The sequence below is a fragment of the Myotis brandtii genome, unplaced genomic scaffold, assembly GCF_000412655.1.
Source record: "Myotis brandtii unplaced genomic scaffold, ASM41265v1 scaffold384, whole genome shotgun sequence".
Taxonomy (NCBI): domain Eukaryota; kingdom Metazoa; phylum Chordata; class Mammalia; order Chiroptera; family Vespertilionidae; genus Myotis; species Myotis brandtii.
The window spans coordinates 2,560,850-2,572,321 of NW_005364745.1; the positions used below are offsets into that span (position 1 = coordinate 2,560,850).

The 11,472-nt window shown below is 38.2% G+C and overlaps 1 protein-coding gene across 1 annotated transcript in view; it reads left to right on the forward strand.

Moving 5' to 3' along the window:
* Positions 1–11,472, forward strand: part of RANBP3L (RAN binding protein 3-like) — a 57,059-nt gene that overhangs the window by 34,878 nt on the left and 10,709 nt on the right. Inside the window, exons 7-10 of the mRNA XM_014544876.1 lie at positions 5,670–5,773; positions 6,561–6,645; positions 9,697–9,799; positions 10,158–10,288. Coding sequence (XP_014400362.1) covers positions 5,670–5,773; positions 6,561–6,645; positions 9,697–9,799; positions 10,158–10,288 — 423 coding nt within the window. The remainder of the gene's footprint in view (positions 1–5,669; positions 5,774–6,560; positions 6,646–9,696; positions 9,800–10,157; positions 10,289–11,472) is intronic.

Below are 11,472 nucleotides of genomic sequence, written 5' to 3' on the forward strand. Positions count from 1 at the left end.
ACCCCCCCTGAGGGGTCCTTAGCGCTGCTGCGGAGGCGGGAGAGGCTCCTGCCACCACCACTGTGCTCGTCAGCTGTGAGCTTGGCTTCTGGCTGAGCGGCCCGCCCCCTGTGGGAGCGCACTGACCACCAGGGGGCAGCTTCTGCGTTGAGCGTCTGCCCCCTGGTGGTCAGTGCACATCATAATGACTGGTTGTTTGATTTGCATGTTAGGGTTTTATTATATAGGATAGTTGTATATACAAAACATACAACTATTCTTTAGATTCTTATTCTAAAGTTTATGCTTTAGATTTATATTTTAAAGTTTAGAATATTAATTCTTTTGTACTTTTCATTAATTAAAACAGTACTTCCTTTTTATTTGAAATTTATATTGCTTTGCTAAGCATTATAAAAACTATTTTATTTTAATTAAAGATTTGAAATGGTTGGAACATTTTCTACATTAAAATTATGATTTATATTCTTGGGTGTTTTTGTTTCTATTGAACAACCAACTGCCTTTTCCAAGTTAAGCTTGCCACTAGAAATAAAAACACACACACACTATTCACTTTCTTTTCACTGATCCTCATGTACCTGGGAACCACCACATATTCAAATTAGTGAATTTATATTCTTATTAAGAATTCCAAGCATTACTGAGCAACAGTATGTCAGACACCTTTCAGATACAGAAGAGATGCTTCTAACTCAGCAGGTCCCTCTAAGCCTCACTGACACCTTACAGACATTAAGAGGAATGGGGTCCTAATCTCAAAGGGATGGCTTTGAGTTATCGAGATAACTGCTTTAATTCTTCTTATTTTAATCAGACCAAAAAAGTCAGCTACACAAAAAGGAAAGAATGAATAAAGAAACCTTCATATCAGTAAGCACTATTCCTTTGTATGTAGTGCAGAATATTGGTGGTATTGCAACGGAGAAAAATTGCATAATTTTATATGGTCAATTCATTGTTGCTTTTCAAGAATGAAGATAATAAATACCATTTAATTGAATTTTGAATTACAGAAGCAATTCTACCCCCAATTTGGAGCAGGTTATAATACTTTGAAAAAGCAATTCTTATTCTTTTCTCATCTCCATTACTCAAATGCTCCAAGGCTTCTGTTTCTGCAACCAGGAGGTGATCAATTTGAAATGTCTAGTAATTCTGTACTTGTAGCCACCATCACAGTCTTAGCCCACAAGCGCACTTCCTAGGAAAATAACATATCACAATGGTTTCACTTCTGTCTTTAGGTATTATTAGAGTAGGGAGAGGGACAGAATTTGCTAACAATTTTTTAGCATTCTATAAGGGTTCTTTATCAATTTAGATTTTATAATCTGTAGAATTTGCCTCAGTATTCCATTTCATGATTCTAAAGTTGGCCTATTCTGTTAATGACCTAATTGTCACTTACATTTATGAGAGGAAACAGAACTATGTAGCACAACTCATCCTGCCACCACGCATTTTTAGCAGTCAGCGCTCTCCTGTGCACTGCCTCCTACTCTATTAGTGCGGACACTGACATCTACTGGTGAGTTCCATGCGAGACTGTTAGGACCCAAATCATACAGAAATGGACCCACTCTCCTAGACTTAATTTTTTCTAAATATTTTTTTTCTTACAGTGAAGAAAAACAATGTTTTTATGACACCATCTCTTGTGCAAAGGAGTGTTGACATGAACAGTGCAGAACAAAGTATGTGGTTTCTCTATTATGAAAACCTCAGAAATTACATTTTACCATCTATATTTTAATCTGCGTGTGTGTGTGTTGGGGGGATGGAGGTAAGGCTGAGTGACAAAACATGAAAGAATGTATTTGATAAGCCAGGTCCCATGGCCAAAATAAATACTTATTGGGTAAAATCTTGGCTGGAAGTAAGTACTGAGCAATTCACTGGCTATTTTGACTTTGATTAGTTAATCATAATCATTAAAATAGTCAAAAAATATGGAGGAAGAAGTATTTCATTCACTTAAGATATATTGACTCTTTAATTCTGTTCCATTAAGGTCCTTTGAAACATTCTGAACATGTCCTAAGACCTGCTATTTTGCAGCCACCTCGAGCTCAAAGGTGTGAAAAAGTAAGACACCATGCATCGGAACACTGCAAGACTAAAGAACAAACAAAAAATAAGGTAAGAAAACTCTGCCGTGGTAGGACTGACCTCAGTCCCTCCTCCGTCCATTAGTAGGTGGCTGTGGGCCCCACACCAGTCATGAGCATTAGGAGGCATTAGGGGTCCTCTGAGCTTTATGTTGTTGCGGAATCAGCTGCAGAGCTGGAGAACACCTGGCCTAGATAGTGAAGAGCCCTCAGTGACCTCATTCCACATGCCCTCTTACGTAGGAGAGCTGTTCCCAGGACCAAGTGTTGTGATCTCTCCGAAGCTGCAAAACTGAGTCCTACAGGACGGAAAACCTTGTGGTCTTGTTCCCGTGCCCTGAGCTCATGTGAGAATAGGGAAAGCAATGAGGTGCCAGGGGCTGGGAGTCAGAAGTCAAACGTAGGACAGGGATTTCTGCTTCCCCAACTGCTTGCCATCCTAGCGCGGCTTTGCTGGTTTAGGTCACACCAGGGACCCACTCAGACCCCTTTTCATGGATAACAGGAACAGGGAACTACCTGCACAGTGTAGCTGGGGGGGTGGGAGGGGGGCGTTGGGAAGCCTCTGGAGATGACAAGAATTCTCTCTTCCATTGTGATACGTTATTTTCCTAGGAAGTGCGCTTGTGGGCTAAGGACTGTTGTGGGTGGCTGAATCAGGCTTCATGGGCCTTTTAAAGGAATACTCATTTGGCTCAGGCCATGCAGATAGCGGTTTGGGACAGTCTCTTGCTGTAGTTCTAGCTGTTTCCTTCAGAAGCAGGCACTTCAGAGGAATGAGACACAAGATGGAATTTAAGAGTTAATTCCATCAGTCATTTATTCCAGCTAAACTATTGAGGGTTGGTCTACCTCATTTTGTTTTGTTTTTCCTTACTGAACATAAGGATAGCAACACATGGAGTGTTAAAAATACCAGTGAGTTCATTAATTCAATGAAAAGAAATCAAGTTGGTTGTAATCCTACCTCTGCTGCTATCTATGTTTGCATTCTTGGAAAAAGCACCCAACTTTTCCTTTCTATTAGTGAAGTGAGGGAGTTGAACTTAGTCAACATTTGCCAACATTTTTATATTTCTAAATCTTTTTTTTTGGTAAAATATGATTTCATGAGACCCATTGTGAATTAAAAAAAAACATTTTATTATTTTTGCATGGTTTGTGATGTGATTTTTAAGTAACATGTTTTAAATCTTAAATCAGTATATTATTAAAAGTTTTCATTTCTAATAATCATTACATATTATTTAAAAGCTTTTATTTATTTACAAAGTGATGCATGTTAATTTTTTAAAAGTTTATAAGAAGTCCTGACCGTTTTGGCTCAGAGGATAGAGCGTCGGCCTACGGACTGAAGAGTCCCAGGTTCTATTCTGGTCAGGGGCATGTACCTTGGTTGCGCGCACATCCCTAGTAGGGGGTGTGCAGGAGGCAGCTGATTGATGTTTCTCTCATCGATGTTTCTAACTCTCTATCCTTCTCCCTTCCTCTCTGTAAAAAATCAATAAAATATATTTTTTAAAAAGTTTATAAGAAAAAATGTGTTGACTAATTCTAAAATGTTATTATATTACATTTGATTTTGTAACAGCATTACTATAAATTATAGATTAAAATTTTTATTACATGTTATGATATCAAAAATAGATTAATATTTCTTCTTCGGCATGTTATTTAAAATCTTAATTGCATATTTAAATAATAAAATATAATACGTTTCTTGCATTTTCTTCCTAAGTGATTAAGCATAAGGGAAATTTTCAGGCTATTGTTTGTAAACATTTCTATTTGAACAACTCGTGAAGGTTATAAATAGAACTTACTCTTCATTAGTGAAAAGCCTAATTGGATATGCCCATCATTTTCGATTTAATGATGATCTTTTAACATCTAAAGAAAAGCTAAATGCTATGTAAGAATTCTGACAAAATAGATGTAATTTATAAATCTAGTGAAAATTATTTCTAGGTGAATTTTATAGAACCATTATTTTCATGTTCCTTATTAACTTGTATATCAAAATCAGAAAAATTTTTATACATCTTGTCATTAATCAGTGGTCACTTATTGTGTATAATTTAAACCATATATGCCTAATAAAAACTATTTTAAGCAACGTAAGAGTAAAATCTATGATTTTGGCTGAGTGATGAATCCTCTGCATGACTGCGTCATGAGCATATATTTTGATTGTTGCTAACCAATGACGCATATTCTCTTGATACATACTTCTCAGCTCTCAAATTCTATTATAATAGGGAACTACTCAAAATTATTTCTATTGGTTGATATAAGATTAAAGTAGAAACAGACCCCATCTGCCTTTATTTTATTCATTTATTTGTTTGATGGAAATATTTATTTTTTAATTTTTTTATTTTTATTTATTTCAGAGAGGAAGGGAGAGGGAGAGAGAGATAGAAACATCAATGATGAGACACAATTGTTGATTGGCTGCCTCCTGCATGCCTTACACTGGAGATTTATTTTTTAATATATTTTTACTAGAGGCCCGATGCACGAAATTCGTGCAAGAGTAGGCCTTCCTTCCCCCGGCTGCCAGCACCAGCTTCCCTCTGGCACCCAGGATCTGGGCTTCCTTCTCAGCCCTGGCTTTGTCCGGAAGGTCGTCTGGAAGGACATCTGGTCTAATTAGCATATTACACTTTTATTATTATAGATTGATTTCCGAGAGGAAGGGAGAGATAGAAACATCAATGATGAGAGAGAATCATTGATCGGCTGCGTCCTGCACGCCTCACATTGGGGATTGAGCCTGCAACTCGGGCATGTGCCCTGACCAAGACTCAAACCATGACCTCCTGGTTCATAAGTCAAAGCTCAACTATTGAGCCATGCTGGCCAGGCCCACCTGCTTTTAAAGACATGAACTCCCTACCACATCTCTGGTAGGGGAAGGAAGGTGTCCACAAAACATTGAAGACACTAGATCTGATCTTTCTAGGGTTCCTTCCAGTTCTAAAAGTGCCCACTCCTTCATTTATATATTAACACTTATGTACATATGCACATTTCTATTGATTAAGTTACCAGTCCAATGTTCCTAGGTGAAGAGGTGGAGTTTCCTCCCATACAGATTGGATGGTGGTGATGGTGAAGCTCTTAGTTGCTTCCAGGGATTAAATAAACCTGAAAGATAGATTTACTAACCTAGAAATGAGAATTAACTCCACTTGGCTAAAAAAGGAACCAAAGGAGTGGGATTTCTGAAATATTAGGACCAAGTGTATAGTCTCTGGTGTCAGACAGACCCAGGCTCAAACATCAGCCCCACTCCTGGTTGTCCAGGCCTCGCCAAGTTATTTGAACGCGTTAGGTTAGTTCACACATCTGGGAAATGTGGATAATAAATAATAGGTGTACAAAGTGTATGGAGTTGTTGTGAACAGAAAATGAGATAGTGTACATATAATGCTCAGGGCAGTACTTGAATACAGCAAATTTTCAATATATTTAACTATAACTATTATTTCCTTGTCTGATGCCACCATAGGAAGCAATTTAAATGAACTTTTTGATGGATTTCTTTTCGTTCAGATTTCTGAGAAGAACTCCTCTTTGCTAAGTGAAAATATGCCAAGTGCTGGAATTTCAATCCAGCTGTCTACCAACCAGATTCTTTTGGGTGCTGCATCAGTAGGGTGAGTGCTGTTCCTTCATTGTTGCTTTCTTCTATCGTTATAACCATTTACAGAAAATAATTTTCTGACATCATAGAGATAAATTGTCAATATTTCTGTTTGAAAGAAGATTTTATAAAGAACACAGTTTAAAATGATTTTTGAAATGTCTCTAATATTGTAATATCATTAATATTGGAATATTACTAGGCCATAAAAAAGAATGAAATCTTACTATTTGTGAAGCATGGATGAACCTAAAGGGTATTATGCTAAATGAAATAAGTCAGTCAGAAAAAAGACAAATACCATATGATGTCAACTATGTGTGGAATCTAAAGAACAATATAAATGAATAAACAAAACAGAAACAGATTCATAGTTACAGAGAACAAACCGATGGCTGCCAGAGGGGAGGGGAGTTGGGGGATGAGTGAAAAAGGTGAAGGGATTGAGAAGCACAGATTGGTAGTTACAAATCAGTCATGGGGATGTAAAGTACAGCATAGAGAATATAGTCAATAATATTGTAATAACTATGTATGGTGCCAGGTGGGTACTGGAGATATCAGGAGGAACACTTTGTAAAGTATATTATTGTCTAATTACTATGCTGTACACCTGAAACTAGTACAAAATAATATTAAATGTAAACTATAACTGAAAAAAAATTTTAAGTTAAAAAATGTAAAAAATAAGTCAATCGTTGATGAAAGGAGGGAAAAAAGCAATAGTTGTAGCAAAAAGAAGCTATTAAACACCCACACATACATAAATAAAATAGCAAATGCTTCTTTCTTTTTTTTAGATGTCAACCAAATGAAGATAAGTATTCTTTTAAAAGCTGCAGTTCTGACTTCGTTTTTGGAGAAAACATGGTAGAAAGAGTTTTGGTAAGATTTTGGCAAATGTTTCTCTTATTATGTAGAGAGCTGTCACTTCAAATTTCTGAAGACAAATTAATTAAAACAATGTTACATTGGAGCACACTCTTTAACTCCCGGGTTCAAAGGCACGTTTTCTTAACTGGGAAGAGTCCCCTGGGAAGCTAGTTTTGGTTGTTAGAATAATAGACAGGAACCCACAGAGGAAGAGAATTGTATAATTATAACATTATTACTGATGAGAAATATTAAATAGTTCTTGACTCGCGTTAACCCAAAGGTACCCAAGGAAATCCCTATTACCTGCAATAGTTAGATAAGCTCAACTGGTAATGACATCTTAATATCGTTTTTCAATAGCATTTTTTTGGTAATAAGATGTATTTAAAATTGTTTGCCAATTTTTTCTCATTAGCCACAACCTTTCCCTTCAAGGTCTTACTTTGAAAAGTGTTACTGTAACTTACTTGCATCTAGCTTTAAGGGGAAATCACTTGCCCGGGGGAATTTACTTGCCAAGTGGAGACCCGGAACTGTCATTACTGCCCTCTTTATTCACTATTGAGAATCCTGCATGAGGCACTTGTTGCTCTGCCCTCCTTAGGGGATGTCTCTAAGACAGCATCATCTAGGAGGGAGCGGGGGGTAAGGGGGGAATTATACAGCAACGTGAACGCTATGGAGCAGGTGTGCCTGTGCTGTAATCTAGTCCATCACATCTTCATGCTCTTCCCAGCTTTGACCCGGACCAGAATCTTGGCTAAGATAGGCCTCGGTGGCTAGCTTGCCTTGTGGGCTGCTCGTTACAGGGAGGACCCAAGGAGGCTGTTGAGATTTAAAAACCCATGAAAGAGCTCAGATTAATAGAAGGACCAACTCATGAGGCCAGTTTATTCCAAGATTTTTAGGGCTTCCACCAATCAGTCACTTTTACGATCTCGTTTATTCCATACCTGCCTCAGGCTAAACCCCAATCCCAAGAGCAGTTGGCATCGCTTTCTAGTTTAGAGGCGTTCTTTGGTCCCTCCCAAACGAAGGTCAACACCTGCGATCCCAGAGCTGGTGACCACACCTTTGCATCTGAACCAGAATGGACCAACTTCCAGTGTGAAGTTCTCAATCCCAAGAGCAGTTGGCATAGCTTTCTAGTTTAGAGGCGTTCTTTGGTCCCTTCCAAAACGAAGGTCAACACCTGCAATCCCAGAGCTGGTGACCCACACCTTTGTATCTGAACCAGAATGGACCAACTTCCAGTGTGAAGTTCCAGGCAATATATTTAGGGATATTTACTCCATAACACTTAGTCCTAAATTGGACACCAGATTGGCTTCTGTAAGATGTCACCGACAAAAATAAGGTGTTTTATTAGCATTCAACTCAATGTAACAAAGGTATTGTGTTCTTATGATACATAAAGCATTGGCGTCGGTCTTCAGTTTGCCTGCCTATTAGCTATCTGGTGAGCCTTCACAGTATTTTTATGCCTGGGCATCTCCCTAAACCAACCATTTCAGAGTCTTTTGGTTGAGGCCAGGTGTCAGGCGATTCTAATATACAGCCAGGCTTGAAAACTGCAGGAGACAGAGAGATACCTGTACAAAGGACCTAATCAGGATTGTGATGTACTTGGAGGAGGCACTTGTGTGCTTTCCTATGGGCACTTCCCATTTGGTTTACAAAAGAATCTGTGCTTCCTCTCTCTTTAAATTGATAACATCCTACAGATAGGAGCAATAGAGCAAACTTGTATTTGTCTTCAGTTAATCCTGTAATCCCGTGGCCTAGTGACTTGGGGGCCCGGATATCCTTCGGACTGGTTAGCTGACCATGTGCTCTTAGAGTTAGCCATTAAGCTTTCTGTGCCTTAAGTTTTTTTGTTTGTTTGTTTTTGTCCCTTCAAAATAAATATACTCGTGTCTACTGATTTTAACAGACTATTCTTGATGTTCAGTTAAATATTGTGAGCAAACCTTGAACAGTTTATAAGGGAAATGATATAAACCTGAGTATCATTCCAGTTTTCCCTGTTCTGCAGAGGGCTATACAGGATCATAAATGGTAGGGAACTACTCAGTCCTTTTCACACAGGCCTTGATTACAACACATGTACAAAGACCCATTGTTGGCAAAAGCTGATGGGAGGAAAATTAAGATTGTTTCTATGGCCCTGGCCAGCTTAGCTCAGTGGATAGAGTGTCAGCCTGTGGACTGAAGAGTCCCAGGTTCGATTCCGGCCGAGGGCATATGCCTGGGTTGTGGGCTCGATCCCCAGTGTGGGGTGTGCAGGAGGCAGCCAATCAATGATTCTCTCTCATCATTGATGTTTCTATCTCTCTTTCCTTCTCCCTTCCTCTCTGAAATAAATAAAGAAATATATTTTTTTAAAAAAAGATTGTTTCTATGAAGATGATCTCTGAGACAGCTCAGTGGGTTCTCTGGATAATTTTATTATTATTATTATTTTTATTTTTTAATCCTCTCCACAGGATATGTTCATTGATTTTAGAGAGGAAGGAGTAGAGCAGGGAGGGGAGGCACATCAGTGTGAGAGAGAAACATTGATCGTTTGCCTCCCATACGTGCCCCTACAGGGGATTGACCCTGCAACCTAAGTATGTGCCCTGACTAGGAATTGAACGACTGAGCCACCCAGACAGGGCCATTATTATGATGATGTTTTAATGCTGTGGATAGAACAGCGAATTGCTGGGCATACTGAAATACCTTGAAACAGATAATAATTGCACCTCCTCGTAGGTATCAGGTTAGTCTGGCGATCCCATGGAACAGCTGTCACCTCCTTTGGGGCCTCTGAAACTTCTCACATCGTCCCTGGAACCGGATCCCACCCAAGTAGGCTGGTGGTCACTGGGCTCTGCTTCCTGGGGATCAGGACCAAGGTCCTGCAAGGAGAGGGAGGAACTTCCTGTTCAGCACAGAGGGAGCCCAAACAAAAACACAGCAGTTGGTTTTGTTTAAAACAGAAGAACAAAGATATCTTTTGGCTTACTGCAAATATAAGAGGGTAAAATTAAGTAACGCATCTTTCCCCCCACCTAGGGTATGCAAAAACTCACCCAGCCTCAACTTGAAAATGACTCCTATGCCAAGGAAAAGCCATTCAAATACACTCTAAAATTTCCTATCAACTCTCCAAACTCAAGTAAGAATTGTTTCACTTGTAAAACATTTGGTTTGACTAGTTTATTTCCTGTTTTCCCATGTCATTTGTTTAACATCTACAAAATACAAAAGCAATAGTCCAGTATTTTCAAATTTGTTGGTAAAGAATAAAGCATATGCATATGGTTACATGATATAGAAGCTTTTTAAAATTTTTGACTTAATACACGGCAAGTCATTGAAGAGATTTACTTAACCTGAAGAACTTGGGTTTTTTGGAAACACTCATTGTTATAAAAAAGTGGAAGAGATGTACTAGTATTTAATAGGGGCAACAGAGATCGTTCACACTAGAAAAAATGGGGCCTTTTATGTGTTTCCCCCCTGTTTTCTCTTAGGAACAGACGCTATTAAAAATATGTCCCTGATTGAATCAGCTGCTGCTCTCTCTTCCAAATCATCACCAAAATGCTTGCTGAAGAAAATTGATGTAATAACAGGGGAAGAAGCGGAATATAATGTGTTAAAGGTCTGTATATCATATATTGCTCTTTCTGGTAGCCCTTGCAGATATAAAGTTATCATCAACAGGGACATGTTTGTTTTTTTTAAAGGCAGAAGTATACTTTTCAAGAAAACTGAGTTGCTTAAATAAAAATGTTGGACACTTCCAAAAATTAAACCAGTATTTTGTTATATTCTTACATTTGTGCTTATAACTTGCAGGAAAAATGGGTTGTTGGGTTTATAGCCATTCACATTAGTCCCTTAGGAAGCAGACAGCTCAGGACACTTTCTTAATATAACTTTGACCTCTGTACACTGCTCAACCTGCTTGTACAATCAGTGCCATTATCATAGGATTTAGAATTTTAACTTACACGGAAGGTTTTAAAGTGCTGATAAGATGAATTGATTTTAGTTCTAGAGAGTAAAAGAATTGTGTTTCCCTTTTGAAAGTTTGTAAGTTCTGAATTTCATATAAATCAAAACTTCCACAGATGCGTCTACAGTATCACCATCGGTTTGAATGTGGAGTGGCCTAGGTATCAGCCCAGGCATATGAAGTGTAATTACTACAGCTTGATCATTTCTCAACAAGGCACGGGTTTCCCTTTGTCTGTCTACATCTGCTCTTCCTCCTTTCCTCTTCTCCTTCCTCACAATCTGCTAATACATTTACTATATAAGTGTGTTCCAAGCGTAACTTCGGATCAGATTAACCCTAGACTATGGAAGTAATTGTGACAGGTGAGACCCTTCCCCGATGCTGTATTATTAACAAGTCATACAGGTGACTCACAAACACAGTGACATTTGAGAGCCACTGGTATTTTAAATTCCAGTAGGGCACTCTGGTGTCACATCTTAGCTCTCATGCTCTATTCTTTAAAATATTTAAAGCATACAAATATTTCCATGATTGCTTTACCTTCAAATAAATTACACAGCTCAAATAGCGTTAAGTTTAATTTAAAAGTTGGTGTTTATATAGATATACAGGGTGGGGCAAAAGTAGGTTTACAGTTCATCTGGAAAATAATACAATAATTAATAAGTAATAATATAAGAATAAACTCTATTTCATGTATGTACTCACAACAGTAAACCTACTTTTACCACACCATGTATTGTTAAGTGAAAAAGCAAGATACAGAAAGGAGTATGCTATTCTACCATTTACAGGAAAAAAAGGGGGAACATATATATGTA